Genomic DNA, 25,510 nt, shown 5'->3' with positions numbered 1-25,510 from the left:
ACATTTTATTTCAGAACTCGGTCTCTGTAGCCAAACTACCAGATATCAGCTGCATGCCCTGGGCTCAGGCAAGATGAGTGAGTTTGCTGAAAGACAGTGAATGACAGGACTGGCTCTCAAGGCTCTATCTTCTAATTAATGTCATTTCCAGTCCATGTCAGCTCTTCCCCCTGAGTATGTAGTTGAGACCAAAATACATAGAAAACAAAGAAGACATCATGAAAATATACAGCCATGTGCTAAATTGTGTGAATCAAGCACTAGCTCAGAGTCAAGGAAGGAGAATAATCAATGTGACCTAGAGTACTGGGAAAAGCAAAGCAAAAATAAAATTTTAATTAAAGGTTAAACTAATCAACTTACCCACTGACCATTTTTATTCTGAAATATAACTAAACATTGATTTCCCCAAATGTTAAATTAGATAAATGTAACTTTGCTTAGTTTTGTTAAAATGTATTAAATTAACACTCTTTAAAATTAAAATTGTATTCTGTCCTTTTATTATGCTATAAACACATTTGGAATATAAATGAAATAACATACGTGAGGTGTTTTACAATCTTTGAAAGAAAGGCCTATATAAATGCAACCTCTCAACGCTCCGAAGTTATGAACACAATTAAGTTTCTCTCTCATGGAATTCTGTTCTTTCCAACTGCACTGAGAATAAAGTGGGGGACATAGATTTCTACTTATTTTTCTGAAGTTCAAGAATCTCTAAGCTGTGGTTAACTTTTGGCATGAGACCACAAAAAACACACTCCAAATATTAATCATATTCATAGGTTAAGTAGGGTACACAAGATGTAATTGATTTATTGGCCATTGGTCACTGCAGTCATTGTATAGGCCTGAATGCAAACTTGCCTTCTCAGCTGTACTGTGTTCTTAAAGGAACCTTGAGAAGCAAGACAGACTTTGGAAAGCTGGTGTCATACATCTTTCCTGTTTCCTGTCCTTAGCCTCCACAAATGATGATCTTGGAGAAACTCAACTTCATGAGAGTCTTTGCTGGAACAAATAAAATGGTAAATAGATTTTCCCCAACAGATCTGCACCCGGTGTGTAATAGACTATACCCAAAACATTTCCAAACCTTAAATATTAGTCTTTCACACTCAGTCTGGAGAATACATTGTTTTTCTGGATTCTCTCCTTTTGGAAGAGGCATCATCTTGGGATCAAACTAACAGGCCTAGATTCTGTTGTTACCGGATGCTTTGTGCCATTATTTTTCCAGCCCTGACAAGAAACTGCTCTTCTAGAGGGACCCATAAAACTTACCTAGTGGCTTTGGTCTGAACTTTGAAACATATACTGCAAATAGTTCCAAAGGCACACATGTTATTTGGGTCCTGGTGGAATGGTCTCAATATATAAATGCTCACAATTAAATGGAAAAACATCCTTAGTGATTCATCTTAAATGTACCCCATTCCTTTTTTTGTCACCACTTTGCCACTTTCCTACTCCATGTTTGCATTATGTAGCAATTTAAGACCTCATTTATATAGTTCATGGTTGTGCCAACCAGCATAATCTGGCAATTTACTTCACTTGGAAACTTATATCCTCTGACTTGGTTTATTTAAATTTTAGACTATATACACAATATATATGTAAAATATACATAATGTATATTATATATTATATATATATATATATATATATATATATATAGCCTCACTCTGTTGCTCAGGCTGTAGTGCAGTGGCACAATCATGGGCTCAGTGCAGCCTCGACCACCTGGGCTCAGGTGATCCTCCCACCTCAGTCTCCCAGGTAGCTGGGACTACAGGAGCACGCTACCACACCCAGCTAATTTTTGTTATTTTTGTAGAGACAGGGTTTTGCAATGTTGCTCAGGCTGGTCTCAAACTCCCGGGCTCAAGTGATTCACCCGCCCTGGCATCCCAAAGTGCTGGAATTACAGGTGTGAGCCACCTCTCCTGGCCATGAAATATCTATTTAAAATGTATATATATTTTGTTTACAGCTGAGTTCAGCAGGCAGTGATACCATGTTAGCTATTGTCTGGGAGCTCCTACCAGAAACTACTATGTCAAAGTGAGCTACCAGATACAGTCAGTACTAGGTAATGACAGTAGGTCTCAGCAGTTTAGTGGGCTATGCAGAGAACTCAAACAAGTAAAACTTTCGCATTGCAAGAGGTTGTTCCTTCCCACTGTGAGCAACTGAATCTGCTTCTAGTTTTCATGTTTCTAGCACTGTTGTTACCAGTTCAACTTTGGGTTCTCTGAGCTAAGTCACATATATACCTGCATAGACACACACACAGACACAGACACACACACACACACACACACACACACACAAACATTTTATAAGAAATTATGCCCTTCCACCCTTAAATGTTAGATTGTTTTAAAACTCTAGAACTTTATACATGGTTTTTCAATAGTTTTCTTTGGTTTCTTGTTAAGTATTTGAATACCTGCTAAATCTGAACATTATCTTTAAAAATTATCTGAAAGAAAATAAGCATTGATGCAATGTTGAAATAACCCTAATTTCTGCAAATATCATTACTAGTGTTATTTAAAAACAATCAAAGACATTGCAGATTCGACCACGGCAATGTATATCCATGGAATTACACAATATCTAATTAATCCATTGTTAAATTCATAGATTCTAAAAATGGGGATAATTAGTAATTAAGTATATTATTCTTTACTATATACCTCTTTGAAGGCACAGAATTATCTATTGGTCAAGTACTTGAAGAGGAGTTTGTAATTTAAAATTAGAAAGAGTTATTAAAAATAATTTAATACTATGCCCTTTTCCAACAGCAACAGTAATAGAAATCTAGATTGGCAAAGTTACATTCTCAAGATCACATGACATTTTTGGGCCAGAGACAGAGAACTCAGGTTGTCTGGCTTCTGATCCACTGACATTCCTCCATGCCCCATTATATAAAGTTGACTTCTCATAAATTTCTATGAAAAAACTTTTACTAACATTGAATTGCTGAAAATGTGGGAAAGAATATAATATTATTGTTGTATAATTTGGTCTGGGGCTATGATTAATTAGAGATAAGTTTTGATATAAAAAATGGGCTCTCTCAGGTCAAGAAGTTACCTACATTGGTATCATTTGATGACCACCTACACTTAATGGCCAGAAAAGCTCAGTGTCATTTGATCTTGGGAAGACCTGAGACTGGTGCTCAAACCGGAAGTCTCAGCCGGGCTCAGTGGCTCACACCTGTAATCTCAACACTTTGGGAGGATGAGGTGGGAGGATTGCATGAGACCAGGAGTTCAAGACTAGTCTTGGCAACATAGTGAGACCCCATACCTACCAAAAAACAAATTGCTGGGCATGTTGGTGTGCACCTGTAGTCCCAGCTGCTGGGGAGGCTGAGGCAGGAGGATCACTTGAGCCCAGTAATTAGAGGTTGGAGTGAGCTGCGATTATGCCACTGCACCCCAGCCTGGGTGACAGAGTAAGACCCTATCCCTAAAAAAAAAAAAAAAAAAAAGAAAGAAAGAAAAGAAAATAAAAAGAAAAAGAAATCCCTGGATGTCTCTAGGAAAGAAAATTATAATAATCCTTCTAGCCAAGAAGATTTCTCCTCAAACTAATAGATCTGTAATGAAGGAATAAGTTTAATGATATCATCAAGGAAGGTATGACCACTAATACTAAAAAGGCCTAGTATAGAAATGACCAAATAGAACAAAGTGAAGGAGCCCAGCAGGGGTCTGCATAACACAGCTGAATAGCAAGAAAGGAAAATATTTCATTTGAACTCTCTTCTTGGCTAGATTAAAAAAAATAAGATGCAGCTTAGAATGTCTCCAACTTTGCCCAAATCAGTTACCATACACACATTTTCTTTAACTGATTTAATGCAAACACTGTGTTTATAAAATCTGATTTTCTCAAATCCTTTCTTCCATCTACTCACCTAGTCAGTAAATGTTTTCTGTAAGAATCTCCTGAGTCCATGAAAATTTCAAGTTTATTCCTATAATACTTTATTTTAAAGGTGCTGGCTTCTGAATAAATTAGCCACCTAATTACACCCTGTGCCATTTTAATCAAATAGATTAAAGAAAAGAAATAAGAAGGCTGGTAAATGAAACTTTTATCAATTGTTGGGAATGCTCTTGCAGTGGAATTGAACAATAGTATATCCAGTTTGTCCTTGCTGTTGGTTCAACATATCACTATCAAAGTCCTTTTTCAAAGTAATTTAAAAATTGCAAAACTTTCAGAAACAGGGAAAACCTGAAAAAAGGCCCAAGGTGATAGGAGGAAATATATCTGTAATTGCCATGGAAGTCATATTGGAAACAGATGCTAAGGTAGAGAATGACCCAGGTGGTGATTGAAAAGTCATTGTCCTTCGTTAACCTTGATTATCTTCCTTTTCTGGTTATCATTTTATGTTTAATCAGTACAACTTTTTATTAGGTCTTTCCTTCATTCACTTCTTCCTGTTATGAATTGAGCAGTGTAAATTCTTGTTGCCAAATTTCAGATGATGAGGATTTGGAAGTGTTGGCCACGACATGAGTCACAGTGACACATAGATTACTCATAGATTTCCACTCCAGGCAGACAGAATGACTATTAACAAGGACTTCTTTAGGGCTGTTCAACAACAGGGGACATGATTCAATGGAATAGGATTATTCCACGTGAATTTTTGGGTGTTTTACCCAAATGTAACTTTTTTTTCTCATATGACCTTAGTGCATCGGCTTCCTTACTAGTTAAAACAGTCACATATCCTTGGAGAGGAAATCACCATATAATTAAGGCTTAGGTGTGGTTGACAGGCAGTAATGTTCCTGTATATTGGAGAATGAATTAATTAGCTAGGCTTTTGCCCAAGCTCCTTTGCCAGAGAAAGGGAACAGAAAACACGGTGACTGGAAATGACTAACTAGAAGAAAATACAACCTCAAGCTAAATATGTTTTTTGGAACATAGAAATAACTGTATCAGGTCATGCCTTTTGAGACTTCCTTTGTCTTTTCTAGGAGCAAGATGGTCAATAATTCCATATGTGTCATCATTATCAAAGCCAAACATTTATTGAGCACTACTAAGAGGTTTAGGGCGCTATTCTATAAACTCTGTTCACCTGCCTTCAAGGCTTACTTTCTAATTGGAATAATTACTGCTGCAAAGTCATTCACTGAGAAAGTGCGTGAAAAACCTGCAAAACATTTGATCCTGGAATTTACATCTTACAAAAATGCAGTAAGCAGGAAATTTTGTGTGTCAAGACCTTATTACAGAAAGTGATCCCTGAAAGAGTGGTCAGGTTTGGTGACTGAGTGTGAACTGATCAGGTTGTTCAGAGTAGGCACTTTCACCAAGGACAGTCTAACATATTAATTTAATAATTCTAAGAAAAGTACCCAAAATATGGAAGACTAATGCCAGGTGCCAGGATAGCACAGTTAACGAGTCAGTAAGGTGCCTACATTCATGAAGCTATATTCTAGGGTGAGGCAATCAACGTAAATAGTTACAGGTTGTCATAAGTGTTATAAAGCAGATGGTTAAGATGCTGGGTGAAGAATAGTGAGAAGACTACTTCTGGCTGTTGATCACAGAAGATTCCTACAAAGAATTGACAGGTCAGCCGAGACTTGGGGAAGGAGAAGAAGCCGTTAATGTAAAAGTTAGTAGCTATGGGTAAGGTCTGTGATGTGTTATTAGGCAAAGAAAGACAAGGTCGGAGAAAAATACAAATGAAAAGGACAAGAAAATTACGTTTTTATCACCATTAGCAGTACAACTAATGTGGAGTGATTGCGTGAGAAATAATAGGTCAGCTGAGAAAAGCATGCTAAGCTTTAGGCATGACAAAGAGAGGCCCATGCAGTGTTTTCTAACCTTGTACTCACTTTGGTATCTCTGTCCTCCTTCCTAGCCCTTTCCTGGCTCTGATGGCCACCAAGTGTACTGGAATGTTTTTTTCTCTACTGTTACTTTACTTGTCAAGTGCTTTTGACTTCTCTCTCCAGATCAGTTATAAAGTAAGTATCTTGAAGTGTAGACAACATACAACATTTCTGTCTACTCAGAGCATCTCATTGCTTGGCATGTAGGTGTTCAATAGATATTTGTTCAAATGAATGAATAAAGTGATAGTGAGAGGATGCGGAAGTCAAGATTGAATGTAACCATTGTTAGTGGCATCCATTTTGGGATTAGCTTAAAATGGTTGATATAGGCAGTGTTTGCAGCAAGGCTGATGCCACTTAACTCATGGTTAGAAGGTCAAGGATGGCAGAGAAAAGAAGTATGTAGTTATTCTTATCTCCTTTTAGTAAATTTAGAAGATAGAATAACTCTTTATAGTTATTCTAAAAAACATCGTACGTTTCTTCTTTCTCTAGACTGTGGTTAGAGGTAAACTAATGTCTTCTAAAGATTCACATTGATTTCAGTCTGGAGTGTTGTCTCTGCAGAGTGCTGTAGGCATGGAGGAATATGTCAAGCACTGAAGATTTCTCCAGGCCTGGTAATTACATTGCAGCCCTTATACAAGATAAAATCCAGCCTAAATGTTTCTCAAAAAAGTAAAAAAACACCACCACCAACACCATCACCACCAAAAGAATATAATTCAGTCATCACCCTAAATGAGCAATTATTGAAAGTTTTTTTAATTAGGCTAGGCATCGGAAATGTAAAAGCTATCCTATAACTCCACAATGCTGAATTTGAAACAGATCTTAGTCCCAGAGCCTAACCTATAATTACGCCAGTTAGGACACTTGAGGGCTAACATCACAGGCTTTCCCAGTAACTCCCCTGATTTAGAATCAAAGCCTCCTTATTCCCAATCCAAAGCCATTTCCACAATTGCTCCATAATACATATTTTACAATAAAATATAAGGAAATGTGCACAACTAGTTGTCACAATTTGTATCATTTAAAAATATATGTATCACTTGTATCTTAAAGCAATTGTCATGGACTGAATGTTTATATCCTCTCCAAATTCATATATCGAACCCGTAATCCCCAATGTGATGCTATTTGGAACTAAGGTCTTTGAAAGGTAATTAGGTTTAGTTGAGGTCACGTGAGTGAGTCTTCATGATGGACTTAGTAGTGTTTTTATAAGAAGAGACGAGGAAGCTTGCTCTCTTTTGCTCTCTCTGCCATATGAGGATATAGTAACAAGGCAGTTGTTTCCAGGCCAGGAAGCAGGCCCTCTACAGGAACCCAAATAGGCCAGCCCCCTCATCCTGAGACTTCTAGCCTCTGAAACATATTTCTGTTGTCTAAGCTACCCAGTCTATAGTATTTTGTTTTGGCAGCCTGAGCTGACTAAGCCAACAACCATTTTACAGATACCGAAATTGAAAGCTTCAGATGTTAAAGAATGGTATTTTCCTCTAAAAAGTCAAACTGTAAGCCATTATTTTCACTTCAACTTTTCTTATTCTTTAAATAAAATTTGAATTTTTGTTCTTTAAGGATAATTTTATTTCATCTAAAAAATATTTTAAAATATCAAGCTTCTTATGTTGACCATTTTAGTGTGTTTTCATCTTCAGATTTATTTGGCATCCAATACCAGAGTAATACCAAAAACTTTGATATCCTTTTCAGACCTCTTCATTTATTCTATATAGTGTTACAGAATTACCCTTGGTTCTCTCTCTTATTGTGATGGAAAGCTAATTCTCTGTTACTGTGGCTTTCTGTGCTATAAGCACCTTGTCCATTTAACACAAGATTAACAATTATAAGAAAATTCAAGTCATGCTTTTGTTCTCACAAGTTCAAATACCATGTAGCTGTCTTTCTGTCTAAGCGGAGAAGCTCTGCTCCATCACTCCTGTCCTTCTAAGAGCTGAGCTTACTCATTAACTATGTACATCTCCTTCATTCCTGTCTGCTTCCAGTCTTGGTTTTTTAGAACCTGTGTTTACCAGATTTTTCTTTAGAACATTAAAAATTATAACCAAAACAATAAGGAATCATTGAAAAAGATGACATATGATGCTTGCCTCTCATGAAAACACTAGTTTCTACTGGTAATGGCAAGATTGATGTAGTCTCTTTTACAAAGTGATAACGGTCTCACTGCAAAGGGAAAAAAAGCTCAGCAGAAGAAGACAAGAGCATATACCTCATACTCAGCTCTGTTTGTAATCGCAGTCCAATTCCTAAGTCAAATAATGTATTCATGAATACATTATTGTTATTGGTATTAGTAATATTATGTATTCATGAACACATTAGTATTATTAGTAGTATTATTATTTCATGTCTGATTATTCACTTACTGAGCATTGATAAGAGCTTCAATTAAATACAAACACAAATGTTGTGCTCTAGAGTTATAGTCTAAAACAGATTCATCATCACATGGAAAATGCCCACATAATGGGGGGAGGGGAGATTTATCAACATAGCCTCAGAAGTAAGTATGGTTCCAATATGAGACTACACAGAAAGTCAGTCCTGGCAAGTGTCCTTGCTTTGTGTTGGATATTCTCAGGGGTTCTGGTCAATAATCCTTTAAGGAAAAAGCCTTAAGAGAGTTAAAGCACTTAAGGTGATATGGATTGTGTTAACATTTTTGGTGCTATAGAAATGTATTTGTTCTATAGAAGTGAAAAGAAATACTTAACAAAGAAGCTAAAAACAGTGCAAATCACATTAGAGTACCTCATATTCTTGAGTGTTCTCTACTTGAAAGGAGGGTTGGCTATATTGAGAGAGTTACATTTTGAGCTGTCTACACAGAGCCACTGACTCATCTTTTTGATCAAAACCATTCAAAATAATGTAATGTCACACTTCTTACAGCATTTTGTTCTCCAGAGAACATATGTCACTTCCCAAATTACATATAAGGTGTTTTAATCCTGTTCGCTAAGGCTTAGTCTGATACTTGACTAAAAATGAACCAAGTCTTACCAAGATGACAGTAAAGACCACCAAACAAAGTTTAGGGGATTTAGTGTGTTCTAGTTCAGGTAGCTGTGCTGTGATAATGCACAATAGCTGCACAGTTGGGTATTTGTATTGGCAGAGATCTGTTCACTCTTGATACTCGCTGGGAGTCAATGGTGGAGGACTGCTGAAGGACTATGCTGTTGAGAAGGAGTGGGTGTGCTGCTCAACTTGGCTTTGGTCATTGTGATGCACTAAGCTCAGTCTATATTGCAACAGTCTTCCCAGTTAAGTGACCCATGTGCCATTTATCAGGGCACCTATTAGAAAGATGCTGTCCTAATTTCAGTTAATGCTGAGTGTAGCCAAAGAAACTCAAACGAATACCACCGCTCTATTTCGCTGCTTTTCATAGGCCTTGCAATAAAAGCTAAACGGTTTTTAGTGGCTTTTGCAATTACACTTCCTTTCAATTTTCCAAAGGTTACAGGGCCTGAACCACACAAATCCCATTAAAGTAAGTAGCTGTTGTGCAATATAAGTTCCTTTGAAAACATTCTTCAATGCCCATAAAATGATCAACGGGCTGCACTTTAGATCCGCTTGCCTGCCATGCTTTCAACCAGAAGGCAGATGACAAGCTTTGATGTGGTAGTTGGTTTCTGCTACTGGAGCTGGCATTTTATCTTCTTGCATCAGATTTTTTCCCAAACTGATGTGATCCAGGCATAGGAAACACAGTTTTCTTCAGATTTTATTCCTAAAATATGTTTTTACCGTACCTTTAAATTACGTTTGGCTGACCAATGATTTGGAATCTCTAAGGTTCCTCCCACAGGATGCAGAGCAGAAGAGGGTGAGGGGTGTTGGAGTTAGTTGAAGCTTGCATGGTGAGTGCAAGGCCTTAGTGAATAGGGATCACCACATGCTGTCAGGTCCCCCTGCTTGAGGATGGCACTTTCTGCCTTCTCCTCCACCTTCCCTCTAGGGCAACGTCAGCAGCCACAGGAGGAGTCCAGAGTGAACTTCACACTAGAGTCAAGGTCAAGGCTATTGCTCTCTTTAACTCATATTTGAATACACAGAGGGTATCCTACCTTGGGCTTGCAGACTTCTTTTCTCAAGAAGTTCTTCATATGTATTCTAACATTGTGATCCCTTAGAAGCACCCATCTCTTTTAGTACCTCTTTCTTGTGTACGTTCCTGGTGGTTTAAATAATTCATGTGTCCTGCAGCCGCTTTTCTAGTAAAGGATAAAAATGAAAGAATAATTCCTACATTTGCAAAGGAATCAGACAACAAACCTTTTTCCCTCTCTAAATCTGGTAACTATTCTATCTGATAAAGAAACACTGCAAAAGAATTTTTCCTCTGTGGGTAAAGCTATCCAGAGACAAAAGACAATGCTAACATAATTACTTGCTATGTATTGTTAAAAAGAATAATTGGAATTCAGAAACTACGCAGTGCTTTAAAACTTCAAATAAATCACTAAAGTTCTAATATTCTGGGACTGCTTCTATACCATGACATTACTATAACTCTTTCAACTTTTACTGTAACGTAATATGTCAAGGAATCCTATCTCTTTTCTATAGAAATACCTGAATGCACTAAGGTGACAAAATATTTACACAGAAAAAATTGAACCATAATTTTAAAAAAGTATTTGATAATATACTAATATATGTATACAAATTTAGAGCCTTGGAAATCAATATGAATTGGTGCTATCAGAAAAGGTTTATAGAGAACGTAAGATTTGAGATGTGTTTTAGGAACAGAGACATTTTAAACTGTGTCCTAAAGTGAAAATCATCTTCCATGATTGTGGGAGAAGATAGAAGACGGGGCATACCACTAAGCTAAAATAACCCTGCACTTATTTAACTGATGAAGCAAGGACTTATGGATAGCATTGTAAAGAAGAATACAAGAACATCTGGATGAAAATAGCTTTCTAGATGAGAATGGTTGCATTTTTTAATGGCTATTCTGGTAGGAAGGACAACATGTGATATTAATCGACCCTCTTTCTCAGACCCTTTTTATAACCGCTAGTATGGAAAAATCTGTCTTTCTTATAAACATTTTCCCTGGGGAATGGTTTCCATTTATGTGTCGAATGCTTTGTTGTTTCTCTCTTACACGGGGTGTATGCTGTCATTTGCACTTAAGAGTGGAATGGAATTGGAATTGGGAATCCTGGTTTCTCACTCTGGCTAGAGGTCCCAAGTCTGCATTGTGATTTTGGGCAAGTCACATTGTTCTTCTAGATCTAATTTAACTCATCTGTAAAATAAGATGGTTGAATTAGACAATTTCATGGGTTTTCTTAGATGCCAATATTTTATGACTCATGATCCCAAGCAAGACTACACCTATTTATAAGGATGTTTCGCTTGCTTTTATTAAGAGCAACAATAACTACATATTTTCAGTTTACTTAATTATCAAAAAAGTGTAAAATCCATACACACTTTGGATTTGAAACATTGTGACTTTGATAAAAATGTATCCATGTAGGCTGGACACGGACACGGTGGCTCACGCCTGTAATCCCAGCACTTTGGGAGGCCAAGGCAGGTGGATCACGAGGTCAGGAGATTGAGACCATCCTGGCTAACATGGTGAAACCCGTCTCTACTAAAAATACAAAAAATTAGCCGCAGGTGGTGGCAGGTGCCTGTAGTCCCAGCTACTCGGGAGGCTGAGGCAGGAGAATGGCATAAATCCGGGGGGTGGTGCTTGCAGTGAACCGAGATTGAGCCACTGCACTCCAGCCTGGGCGACAGAACGAGACTCTGTCTCAAAGAAAAAAAAAATGTATTCATGTTTCTGCTGGTTATTCTACAACTTGGTGAATCCTTCCCATTTTAGAATGCCAAAGAATGAGATGCATCCTAATATCCAATTGGATGTCAGTATCCTCAGACAGCATGTTTCAAAATCAACCTTCACTGTAGTTGTTTTTGCTAGTTGTAGTTGTTTTGACCCTCTTGGAATCTGTACAAACACACTGCTTTCTCTCCCCTGTATTCAACCAGAGCCAAGAATCTGATAAATGTGTTTATCACAGGTCCTTCAGATGCCCTGCAGATGTAAACCTCTACAGTGTTTATGTTTCCTTTTGTACTGCTGAAGATACTGTGCTGGGTCCTGTTCTGCATTCTTGGGGAAAAACAGGGAGCTCACACTTTGTGATTAGTGAGCAAAGACAGACCATCCCCAGCATGATGGTCGAGCTGTCTCTGTTGCCCACTCGTCGTCTCTTTCTATTATGCTTGCACTCTGAAGGACATTTGCCAGAGCCAGACTCCCTGGATCCCTGTTATTTGTGTCTTTTCTCACCTTCAACATGATCTGAACTAGTGTTTTCATTTGTTAAAAACAACAAGAACATTCACTGGGAAACTTTTGCTGGAATTGCTTCAGGTCATCATAGCTATTTATTCCCTGTCATAAACTGTAATTCTCCATTTCCCTTACTCCCACATCAGGGGAGTTGGTGGTTTATGGTGGACAGTCAGTGGAATTTGATTCAACAGTGGAATATTTCAAAGAACTACTGAGATTATGTAGCAGGTTGTAATACTAAGAACAAAACATAAAATATTCTTGGTCTTGATTGCAGTTGGCAGTACAAGAAGAAATAGGCTTATAAAAAACATAAAAGATTTACAATTTGTGGTTGCACCTAAGAAAGAATTTTCTTTGAGAGAAGGAAACAAATCATGGGATTGGCTTAATAAGGGATTTTCTCTATATGACTAAAAATAGAATTATCTCTATATTATTAAAAACAGAAATTTACCTGTATGATTAAAATGGCTTAGGGTCTAATTGGTCTCAGTTAAAACAAAGTACAGAAGCTAAGGATTTTTTTTTGCAGACTTCTGTTTTGGGGGCATGAAATTCAGATTATTGTGCTATCACAAGGGCTTGTATTATCTAGAAAGACCTGAAGTACAAGACAAAATGATTTGGAAAAATGAACATGAATGGGAGAAATGCTTCCAAATATTAAATAGGAAAGAGAATACAAGGGCAAGGTAACTACCTAAAAGGTATTTAATCCTAGGTGTTTGAATTCTAGTGCTGATCTTATTGCAAACTAATTTTGCTAATCGCTAGTGGTACAATCAGTGATGTTGGTTAGAATATTTTAGGCATTGGTAGATCTCAAAAATTATTATTAAATTTGCTCAATTTCCAAGATGCAGCTGATCTTACATTCTTACTGAGTGTCACAGAAGTGCCACCAAAGCTGGGCCCCTAGTTGAGGCACCATAAATGTAAAAATCTAAAGAGAAGGTTGACTGCACAAAACTATAAAGCAGAGAGAATGGTGTGGTAGCTTCTTGGCTGGAGGAATCTGGTTGAGATCATATGACATTTTTTGCTACGGAAACAGTCTTCTAAGGACAAGAGGAGTTTCACATTTTCCCTGAAAACAAATTCAACAAGCATTTACTATATATGGGTGCTTTAATTATCAAGAGGAAATGTGCAGTCTCCATTCTAAGCTTCAAGGGTTTTCCTGGTAAGGAAGCATTGATGTAGAAGGGTTCTCTTAGCAAAAAGACTTAGAGACCTTAGTTGTCAGGCCTCTGGATTTAAGCTACATTTTGACTCTGTACACAAATCTAGAACATTCCCTTGATTTGTAGTAAGAACAATATTATAGCTGAGGTAGGTGTCATCATGACTCGTGCTAATAGTTTTACTGAGTACGTTGTGTTTGTATTCTCTCTGTTTATAATCAGAGAGAATCAGGAGAATTTGCATATTAGAAGAGACAGCCAAAAGTACTTTCTAAACAGTGAATGGCCAAGCTCTCCTTTCTCCCCATCCTCACTACAACGCCTCATAATTTTCTTGGGGCTGAGCCTCTTTGGGGAAAAGCTAAGGGGAACATAAGTCCAGTTCATTAGATGGAGCGTATGACTTGGGTTTTGGCAGCATGGTGTTGCAAATCTCTGGGACTCACACGGGCTCTGCAGAGCTCAGGTTTTAGGGTGACAGTTTGATGAAGGTGTCAGCATAGCTGGTATTCCACTCAGTTTCACATATACATCGCTCCTGACTGGGCTGGGTGGGGGCAGCAGGACAGGAGCATATTACTCTCTGACTGCTATGGACTACCTGGACAATTATCTCACCAGGCTACCTTCAGGGGAGCTCAGAGAAAACCAAGGAAGGATCTTGACAGGTAAAAAATGGTGTTGTGATTCTTCAAAGGTGCCTAAGATCTTAGGGTCCTAGAACTCAAGTTTGAGTGAAACATTTTCAGGGATCTTTCTGAACTGTTTCCTGTTCTTGGGTTCCCAGGGAGTGAGCTCCAGGCTAATGTTAGCTTGGGTTGATGGCATTGTAGCACTAGTCCTGATCTAGGCTGAGGCCTCTGAAGCCTGCCTTTGCAACAGCATGGAGTCTTCAGTGAATGCTGTTAGAAATTAATTGCTGCTTCAAGGGGAGTGCATGGTAAAACACATCCACGTAATGTGGTTCGAACAGAGTTTCTTCTCTATAACTCTACTTTTGTGTTCATGTATATATGTTAGGAGAGAAGGAACCAGGAGATAATTGGTCTACTTGATTATTAAACTACATGAGTGAGCATAATATTGTCAAAGACAAACAAGGTACAAAAACATCTACTCTTCTTCCTTTATCTCTAGAGAAGTTCAGAGAACATGAACAGGGGTACGATTTTCCTCGACATGTTTGTCAAGGCATCAAGGAGCATGCAAGTAATGTCTCTCTGACAGTTCAGGTCTTGTGCCAGATTTAGAGGCAACAGCCAAGCATTAGAATTGCTGGGATTCTTGACATATGAACTTGAGAGCACTAATGCCCACATTTGCACATGCAAAGTGGCATTTGGCTATAGGACTTTGATAAAGATGTGAGCAAATGGAGCAATATCTCACTATAGATATACCGTAAAAAAAGTTTTAACTGGGACTCCTACAGTGAATTTGGCTTCTTTTCATCATTGTATTCTATTCCAGATGATCAGCTGAACTCAGAGGAAAAAAAGAAGCGAAAGCAGCGAAGGAATAGGACAACCTTCAATAGCAGCCAGCTGCAGGCTTTGGAGCGTGTGTTTGAGCGGACACACTATCCTGATGCTTTTGTGCGAGAAGACCTTGCCCGCCGGGTGAACCTCACCGAGGCCAGAGTGCAGGTAACTGAAGCTGTGGGAAGCTGGCACCAAGTAGTCCCCTCCTCAGAGGCACATCTCTGAAGATTGTTTAAAGACACAAATTATAGCCCAGCGCAGTGATTCATGCCTGCAATCTCAGCACATTGGGAGGTTGACACAGGCACATTGCTTGAGCTCAGGGGTTTGAAACCAGCCTGGGCAGCATGGTGAGACCTCATCTCTACCAAAAATACAAAATAAATAAACAAATAGCCAGGCATGGTGGTGCGTGCCTGTGGTCCCAGTTTCTTGGAAGGCTGAGGTGGGAGAATTGCTTGAGCCTGGGGGGTGGAGGTTGCAGTGAGCTGAGATTGTGCCACTGCACCCCAGCCTGGGTGACAGAGTGAGACTCTGTCTCAAAAATAAATAAATAAACAAATAATATACAAGTTAGAGGCTTCAGATGGGAGCTGGTACTCATAAGGGTTGCAAATGGTCAGCATAAGGATAGAATCCTGTTTCCAGCTGTTTTTCTTTGAGCAGCAAGTATTTTTTTTTTTTTTAAATAAAATTGAATGTTTTCAGGTAGGGCAGAATAATCTTAGCTACAGGTTCCTCTCCCAGCACCCGTTTCTTTCTGACACTTCCAGATTTATGTGATATACATTGTCCATCTGAGCATTTTACTCTGCACCCTTAGATTTCACTTTGATCTTGAAGTGGTTAAAGAGATGAATTCTCTGTCCCCTACCTCAGCTCTCCTCCTCAGTCTTCAAGAAACTTGTTGTAAGTACACATGAATATGAGCACTGATGGAGTGGGAAATGAATACTTAGGAACTGAGTTAAGAGCACACTTAAGTGGATGATTTTATTTACCCTCAGGGTCTCTGTGAACTGAAAGAGGGTAAGAGCATGAAAGGCAGGAAAAAGAGAAGAGCCATTCTTTCTAACATTAGTGCCATGACACATCAACTGCAAGCCAGACATCTAGAACATCATACAACCTGTGATTAACAGTCATAACAATAATGACAATATATAATAACTAACACTACTGGAGCCCTTATATGCCAAATAGTGTTCTTTACATAAGCAATGTATTTCATCCTCACACTAATTCAACGATGTGGATAGTCTTCTTCATTTTGCAGATGAGAAAACTGAGGTACAGAGAGGTTAAAGTATTTTGCACAGCATCACATAGCTAGGAAGTGTCTGAAATAGGATTTGAATGCAGACATGCAGATCCAGAATTCATGCTTTTAATTACCCCCACCGCCCCCCCCCCCCAAAAAAAACTGAATGAATAAAAGTCTCCTGGCTAAATGCCTTTTGGAGTAGTGCTTTGCTCTCTGCTGAAAGATCTTATTGTCTTCCATATTGCCAGTAGCAAGATGCTGTTTTGATAAGGTGGGTAGGTCCAATCTGTCTTGTCTTCCTTACGAAATTATTGTTTGTATATCTATGTTCTGTCTGAGAGTTAAGAATTTCTTTCTGCAAATGATAACCCTCTTGACAGGCCAGAACTTGAGCTAGACCCCAGGGTAGGTTTTTACCCCATTGATTAGGGTCTGTGTCTATGGAGGAGACACAGTATACAGTGGGAGACCACTGTGGAGTTGATGCAGAGATCCCGGTACTCCCTTCAGTCTGAAGAGAAAGTGTGAAAGTTTCCCTATGGGGAAACAGGGACCTCACCAAGAAGTACGCCCCAAGAAAAAAAACGAAAATGTCAGTGACAAAAGAAGAAAGTTATGGGAGCCTGTGGGGTCCCTGAGGGTAGGTTAGGAGGAAGTGTGAGTGCAGGTGCCCCTTTGGGCTCAAGTAAGAGTGACCCATAGGGACAACACTCAGTTTTGCTCTCCCATTTGCCATCCAGGGCAGATTATTAAATTTGTCTTCCCACACCCTCTTCCCCTACACTGCTCACCGCAAATCTCTAACTCTGCTCTTAAATCCTTTCCTCTCTCCTCAAAAACTCCATGTCTTTTATGCCACACCTCAGCTTGCAGGGGTGTAATGAATACTTTTAGTCCAGTAACCCACAGCACACGAATGTGCCACTTTTGCTAAGGTGATCAAATTTTAAATAAGGAAACCTGCAGAGGGCAATGGTAGACATTTCAAAAAAAAAAAGTGAAAGACCAATTTTGGGGTTGGTGGACTGTCTTGCCCCTATCATGACAGGGAAATGTCTTTTTTATATGTTGGAACTATTTTTTTCTTTCTCTTTTCCCACCTTGCTGTGATTTAATGACTTTTAGAGCTGTGAACGTTTCCTAAACGAGTAGGACAGAGTTCTCCCTCCATGACTTTACTCTCCCCCCATGAAAGCCTACCTTTTCCCAGTCTGAACCAACCCCTTCTGATTCCGGGCTTCTTTATATTTATGGCATTTATCATAACATGAAATGTATTATATTGAGTTGTATCTGGGCCAACTTCCCCCACAGGACTGAGGAGGCCTCTTAGATGGAGGCCATGTTCTATTCATCTTTGCAAAATTTATTTTTTTCTTCTTTTTCCTCTTTTTTTCCTCATACACTTATCAAGCACATATTATGCTCTTGAACCCAGTTTTGGTTTGCTGGGGATGAATAAGACACCGACCCTCTCCTTAACGATGTTTGCACTGGGGTGGACAAGATAGATGTGCAAACCATACATTTATGATATCATAATATGATTCCGACATCAGTGGAATGTACAATAATTAGTGATAGAGCAGAGGAAGGAATGATCTAATTTGCCTGGGGGAAAAGGGAGAGAATTTATATTTATTAGACACCAATTCTGGGCCAACTCTCAAAACTATCCTGTAAGTAGATATTACTATCTCCAATTGATTAGGAGAAAAAGGAGCAGAGAAATTAAACAACTCCCAGGACAAATCTTGAAAGTAGTGTAGCCAGTATGACTTTTAAGTTATGTTCAATGTTAAAGTTGAACTTTGAAAAAAATATGTAGGCTTTGATACCTGGACAAAGCAGGAAAGAATATGATAGGCAAAGGAAATATCTGGTGTGAATATTTTTAGGTGGGAAATAGCCTAACACATTTAGGAGTCCACAGGTAATTTTGAACACAGGGTAGGAGCTGGAGCCATAGAGGGCCAGTGTATGAGGTTAGAGTGATGTGGCTTGTGGCTGGATTGATGGACAAAGAGCTAATTCCTGAACAGCTTTAGTTCTATAGTTAAGAAGTTTTTATTTTATTCTGTGACTGATGGGGAGCCAGTAGATGATATAAAACAAGGCACTAATGTGATTATATTAACATTTAAGATGATAGCTCTATGAGCAATGTGAAGGCACAATAGAAACAGAAGAGCCAGGAGTCTGGGAAGCCAAGTCCAGATTCCACCTTGGCCAATTTCCACCCAGGCCCTTCATGCTGCGCAGCTCTACAGGGAACTGATCACATGTTATTTTATGTGTATGTTGTCCCCTCGAGCTGTACAACTGCTCACTCCACAAAAAGAATTTTCTTCTCCCATACCTTGTTATACATTTCTATAATTGCATTTAAAATACTTGTTTTGCAGTTTTTCAAATTTACATGCCTTCCTTTAATAGGTTGTGAGCTGCTTAAAAGCAGAGCATAAGTTTCTCATCTCTCTCTTTCCAGCATTTAGTACAGGGCCTGGACCATAGGAGGAGCTCCATAAAGATTTCTTGAATGAGTAAATGAATAAGTAGAATTCCATAGCACTCTGGAAGAGTCGTATGATCATGAATTGGATGTCCTTGAGTTCAGAAACTCAGCCATTTATTATTTATGTGAATTTCAAGAGATTACAGTCATATAATGCTTAACAATGGGGAATCTGTTCTGAGAACTGCATTTTTAGGTGATTTTGTCATTGTGCAAACATCATGGAGTCTACTTACACAAATCTAGATGGTATAACTGACTGCACACCTAGGCTATAGGGTATAGCTTGTTGCTCTTAGGTCACAAGCCTGTACAGCATATTACTCTACTGAATAGTGTAGGCAATTGTAATACCATGGGAAGTATTTGTGTATCTAAACATATCAAATTTAATTATAATATATTTAAGTTATAATTATTAAAATTTAATGAGACCACCATCGTATACAAGGTCCATGATTGACTGAAACATTATTATGTGGTGCATGACTGTATTTAATCTCATTGAAATTGCTTTCTAACTGTAAAATAGAAATATTAAAACTTAATATGTGAAATTGTCATGTTGACTAGAAATAATGTATGTAGTGTGCTTATATAAGTTCCTAGCCCTAGTAACACTTAACAAACAATATTGTTTGCCCACTTTTTAATGGGATTGTTTGTTTTTTTCTTATAAATTTGTTTAAGCTCCTTGTAGATTCTGGATATTAGACCGTTGTCAGATGGATAGATTACAAAAATCTCCTCCCATTCTGTAGGTTGCCTGTTCACTCTGATGATAGTTTATTTTTCTGTGCAGAAGTTCTTTAATTAGATCCCATTTGTCAATTTTTGCTTTTGTTGAAATTGTTTTTGACGTTTTCATCATTAATTCTTTGCCTATGTCTATGTCCTGAATGATATTGCCTATATTTTCTTCTAGGGTTTTTATAGTTTGGGGTTTTATACTTAAGTTTTTAATCTATCTTGAGTTAATTTTTGTATATGGTGTAATGAAGAGGTCCAGTTTCAATTTTCTGCATATGACTAGCCAGTTCTCCAAGCACCATTTATTAAATAAGGAATCCTTTCCCCATAGCTTGTTTTTTTTCAGGTTTGTTGAATATCAGATGGTTGTAAATGTACAGTCTTTTCTGAGTTCTCTATTCTGTTCCATTGGTCTGTGTGTGTGCTTTTGTACTAATACCATGCTGTTTCGGTTACTGTAGACTTCTAGTAGATTTTGAAGTCAGATAGTGTGATGCCTTCAGCTGTGTTTTTTTTTTGCTTAGGATTGTCTTGGCCATATGGGCTTTTTTTCATTCTATATAAAGTTTAAAGTAGTTTTTTCTAATTCTGTGAACAATGTGAATGGTAATTTAATGGAAATAGCATTAGATCTATAAATTACTTTGGCCGTATGGCCATTTTCGTGATATTGATTCTTCCTATCCATGAGCACGGAATGTTTTTCCATTTGTTTGTGTCCTCTCTGATTTCCTTGAGCAATAGTTTTTAGTTCTCCTTGGAGAGGTGCTTTACTTCTCTTGTGAGCTATATTCCCAGATTTTTTATTCTCATTGTAGCAATTGTGAATTGGAGTTCATTCATGATATGACTCTCTGCTTTTCTGTTGTAGATGTATAGGAATACTTGTGATTTTTGCACACTGATGTTGCACCCTGAGACTTTGCTGAAGCTGCTTATCAGCTTAAGAAGTTTTTGGGGTGAAACGATAGGGTTTTCTAGATACAGGATCATATCATCTGCAAACAGAGACAGTTTGACTTATGTAGCAAACCTGCACATCCTGCACACGTATCCTAGAACTTGTAAAATAAAATAAAAATAAATAAAATTAAATGATAGGTTTATTATTAGCTGTAGCAAATGCTGTCTGTGCTGTCCATTTCCCTTGAACCCTACAATTAAGTGCAGTCTGGTCAGCTTCCAACTTTTAGTGCCTGCATTTCTGTGCCAGCAGTTTCTTTTAGAACTTCAGGAGACTGCCCTGCCTTCAGCATTCCAGAAGTGCTGGAACATTAATATCCAACGACTGACAGGATCCAGTGTACACACACCCAACTCCGTCAGCCCCAAGAGGGATAACTCTGAAGTGTGTGTCCTACATTAGTCTTAGTTTTCAGGATCTCTGTAGGATTGAGCAAACGCAGAGATAGCTGGTTTAGTAGCACACTCTTTAGTGGTTACCTTTTCTTCTCTGTTACTTCCTTGCTCCCCAAATGGTGTTCCTTGCACCTCCCAAATAAAACACTTCCTTCTTAAATCTTTGTTGGAACATCTACTTTTGGGAGATGGGGAATTTTCTTAAAATATAATTGTTATGAAAGCAGATAACATTTTCACATTTTGAAGAATTTTGAGAAAGCTTTTAGAAAAGTCATTATTTCTGTGGCAGAAGCCTAATGAGATTTTTCTTGATTACAATTGTAACAGGGATTATAACCCATATTTTGCTGTCCTGTCTGTAAGTCACAGATCCCATCTCCGGAGACCTGATTACTGGAGAATTTCATGGTCTTGTAATAGTCTGGACCTTTAAGAATGGCCCTCATGAGGGAAGGCGTATGGCATGTTTCTATTGTTCTAAGGAGAATTCCATAGCCATCTTATATCTTCCTTGGGAAGGCATTATATAGTAAAATCAACCAGAATTTCATCCATGTAACCCCTTCTTCTTTGTTTTTCCTCTCTTTCCTTACGCCTTCTCGCCTCCTAACAATCCTCCAGGTGTGGTTTCAGAACCGAAGAGCCAAGTTCCGCAGGAATGAGAGAGCCATGCTAGCCAATAAAAATGCTTCCCTCCTCAAATCCTACTCAGGAGACGTGACTGCTGTGGAGCAGCCCATCGTACCTCGTCCTGCTCCGAGACCCACCGATTATCTCTCCTGGGGGACGGCGTCTCCGTACAGGTGAATGACTGGCCCACTCTCCCTTGCTCCACTTCCGCTTGTTTCTCAGCGGTCGGTCATGTTTCAAGCTGCTTGTGCAGCTCACCGACATTTCTTACTGGGTTAATCTCTTCAGAGACATTCAACTTGCTGACATCCCCACATTTTCCCAGGAGATTATTAGCTGCCCCAGGAGCAGGGTTTGGGGCAGAAGTAAGAGGGGCAGGCTATCTCAGCAATCTCCTCTTGGACTCAGGAACTCTTGCAAAGGTTTCAAAGATGAGGAAGAATTTAAAAGAAAAGATCATTAAGCTGTGCCCAGTGTCCCTCTTGCAACAATTCTGCAACAACACTTTACCCTGTTTCCAAATTTAAGATAAATTCGTTGTATTATGCAAATGTAGGGACTTAACTTATAAAGCTCCAAGTATAGGGCCAAAGGCAAACTTTGCAGTAAAACTGACTTTGAATTTAAAAAAAGAAGAAGGAAGGAAGGAAGAAAGAAAAGAAAGAAGGAAGGAAGGAGAGAGACAGAGAGGGACTATGACAGAGAGAGAAGGAAGGAAAACCCAAGTTCATTCTGATCACTTTCATGGCCAAGGTTCTTTGTTAGTAGGTGTGAATTTCTTATAATGCCAAATGCCTTCCTAGTCTATTGCTAATTCTTGTCTACTTGTCTGAAGGTTTCTCTGGGGATCAGTTTGTGTGTATTTGTGTGTGTGTGTGTGTGTGTCTGTGTGTGTCTGCATGTGTTTGTGTGTGTGTTTCTTTTAAATAAAAAAGGAATGTATAATTTACACTAAACTTTTATATTAAAAAGTTGAACATTTTTAAAGAAACAAATAACAGAGTACTATTTCAATCTCATAAAGAGGTTTTTAACCTCCAATTATTATGCTGTTCAGAAAATACAGGCTGCCAGAAGGGAAGCTGAGACACAAGTGCCTAACCCATTGGATTAGTCTAGAGTGCCTTTCTTTGAAAGTAGACCTGAGTACTCTGAGAAACCAGGCCAAGCCTACGTGTTCTCCCTGGCTGATTTCAGTGGAGGCAGAACTATTCACAAATTCATTTATTATGCTTTTGTTTACCTTTTTATTGTCAAGGTTAATTATCGGTTTAAGGAGAGGTTTTAAATGAAATATAGGAGATTATGTCTCAGATGAAGTTGAATTCCTGACATGAAATGCTACATTTTTGAAATGCAAGTGTTTTTCAAAGGTTCATAGCTTTAATCAAAGCAAAAAGCCTCATCTAAAAGTTTCTTTCTGTTCCAAATCAGTTCCTTTAGAGAAACACGGTAAATGCATTTGGAAATTTCTTTTAATCCCCTGTTATAAAATTAGCCTGAATTCTTTCCGTCTTAGCACATAGAGACCCTCCGTCTAGGAAAGTCTTATTCTGGGCCCTGTTGCACTCAGATGTGGTGTGCCTTGCTGATCTTGAAACATTAGTTATATCTGTGTGCCCTATTTTAAATTTAAACTCTTCTCCTATAAGATTTACTAAAAATACAGTTTTTGAAGACCATCGTAAAATCACATATTCTCTAATATTTTAAATAAATGAAAGTCTGCTTTATTTCTCTTATAAATATTGGTATAAGAGAAATTTAGTGTGTTCATGAACATGCTAAATGACTTGGAAAATGGGTGTGGTTCAAAGCCTGATGCTTCAAGATCTCTGGTTTGAATATGGTCACAACCAGGAAGTATTGTTCCTTTTTCTATCTGGGTCCTCCATAGGAATTTTTCACACCAGCAATAAACAATCCAGATGGCTGCCACATGGTCCTTACCAGTGAGAGGCTTCACACAGCACACTGCATGAATGGGGATGAAATCCTTCCTGAATTAATATAGGGTTATATTACTTGGACCTCAGCCCTTTGAGCCTCAGTGTCTGCATCATACGTGTTTAGTATATGGACATCTAATTGAAATTATTAACATGGCAATTTATGCGTGCCTGTTTTGGAAATATTCTATTTTAATGGAAAGAATTATGTAGAAATACTGGATACATTTTAAAAAACATCCATAATTCACCATCTTGACATAACTAGTATGTTCATTTTTGTGATTAGAGTTCAATATTTTATATAGGTGTAGCCTTAGTGTATATATTATTTTGTATTCTCCTCTTTTCACTTAAAATCATATAACCTAGTACGTTTTACTCATTTCATGGTATGCTTTTATATCATTTCTCTCTTAGAAATTGAATTTGTAAAAATTAATTAAAAAATCATAAAATGTTCATATTCTGTATGAAGAATAAATTATTCTTCAAATATAAGTAGAAAAGTGATGTTAAAACAGTAATCTAATCAAGAATAATGTTTTTGATCCAATGTTGACTGAAGTGTTTATATTTTGGTTAATTTCTAAAAGTAGCAAAAAGCTATTCTGTTATTTGGAGAAGTTTCTGCTATGTTTAGAACCAAACTATGTTATGATTTCACACTTTGAAGCTTGATAGGAAATATTGTTAAGGAAATAAAAAAGAAAAACAAGTGATCCAAAGCAAAGGAAATGATAGACCTTTTGTGTTATGAAAAATTAACTCACTGTTCTTGTTGATACTATTATGTCAAGTTAGTTATCTCACATGTGACACTCATTAAAAGGCATTTCTCTTGGTTAATTCTTGGAACACTCCTGTGTGATAGCTCTGTCTTGCTCTGCTTCCAAAGAAGAGACTAAACACTTGCCCAAATTTAAGTCCTCAGCAAGCAGAACTAGAACTAATGCTTGTGATCCCTGTTTTTATCCAACATGTTAAGCCACACGACTGTACTCTCATTCAAATTAAACCTTGCATTGTATCGAAAGTAGTAAAAAAGTATAAGATTGGAAAACTATCTAAAATCCCCTTTTTATTCAAGAGCTATCTCAGATCAGTGAGGCATGCCTGCAGCTGAGGTCCACACTCCGTGGGGTGTGGGCATCCCAATGGACTGATAGATGTGGCTTGGCCATACAAGCCAGAGACAGTGAGCAGACAGTTTTACCAGAAAGGATAGTTTGTTGACTTCCACAGTTATCCCCTGAAAAAAGAAAGGAGAAAACCAAGGCATAAAAGCAGTTATTTGCATATGGTCAGAATTTTGGGTTGGAAAATAGCCAACATATTTTTTTTCTGGGTGTCTTTTACATCCAGAGTGATAGAAGTGTAATTTATTGTTCAAACTGGGGCATTTTTTAGAGTGAAAGGGGAACGCTATTAATAATTATACTAGGACAACAGGTATAAGCCAGGATTGTCCCTAGGACATATAGTTTGCTCTAATTATAGCACGTCATGACCTCACTCATTCCCTTGATTGAGCATGTTAGAGGTGATGACATTAGGCAGGCAACTGAGTCACCAGAGGGACAAAGCATTCCCTAACACGGACACTGTTGTCCTGGCAGGTGTCTTCTTTATCCATCCATGGCCAGTTAAAGGAAGCTTGTTTTTGGCACACACACCCATTGCTTAACTCAGAGCTATTTTTCTTAGGCAACTTGTAAGAATGAAAGCACACACAAGCACCAGAATTATTCAGACTCACTAATCTTGCAGTGCTTTGCTTCTTGGGTAGCAGTGACCAACCAAGTCCTGAACTTTTGACTGTTATTTGAAATGAAGTAGCCAAGAAACATTTTCCCAGAGACATCCTTTCCTAGGTGAAGTGGGTAGTGAATGGCCTGGTTCTGCATTATTGACCTGAAGTGCCGTTTCCAGAGGGAAGCCTGGGCTTAAAAGAAAGCTAGTGATCAGTGAAAGAGAGGCCAGCTATCCTCGTCCACAGCTTCCCTCCCCATCCTTCTCCTCCCCTCATTTGATCATGGTCATGGTGCTGCCTGACATCTGCTGAACGCATTTGGCTTATTTCTCCCTTTCACACT

The 25,510-nt window shown here is 38.2% G+C and overlaps 1 protein-coding gene and 1 long non-coding RNA gene across 7 annotated transcripts in view; one reads left to right on the top strand and one right to left on the bottom strand.

Annotated features, from left to right (window-relative positions):
• PRRX1 (paired related homeobox 1) overlaps positions 1-25,510 on the top strand; it is a 75,779-nt gene that overhangs the window by 41,243 nt on the left and 9,026 nt on the right. For 4 of the 6 annotated variants that reach the window (XM_009193854.3, XM_003893550.5, XM_003893551.5 and 1 more), the window contains 2 exons: positions 14,934-15,109; positions 21,457-21,638. In XM_009193854.3, coding sequence (XP_009192118.1) covers positions 14,934-15,109; positions 21,457-21,638 — 358 coding nt within the window. Of the gene's footprint in view, positions 1-14,933; positions 15,110-17,266; positions 17,888-21,456; positions 21,639-25,510 lie in introns of those variants that run through there. The other 2 variants (XR_640810.4, XR_640811.4) reach the window with 2 other exon arrangements.
• LOC116271445 lies at positions 930-25,493 on the bottom strand. Its single transcript, XR_004180003.1, has 3 exons — positions 25,174-25,493; positions 10,016-10,162; positions 930-1,014 (listed from the first exon to the last, which is right to left on the bottom strand). It is a non-coding gene; the product is annotated as an uncharacterized LOC116271445 (long non-coding RNA).

Source organism: Papio anubis, chromosome 1, assembly GCF_008728515.1.
Source record: "Papio anubis isolate 15944 chromosome 1, Panubis1.0, whole genome shotgun sequence".
NCBI classification, from domain to species: Eukaryota; Metazoa; Chordata; class Mammalia; order Primates; family Cercopithecidae; genus Papio; species Papio anubis.
The sequence above is the reverse complement of the archived record's forward strand: the minus strand, read 5'-3'. Positions and strand labels throughout refer to the sequence as shown.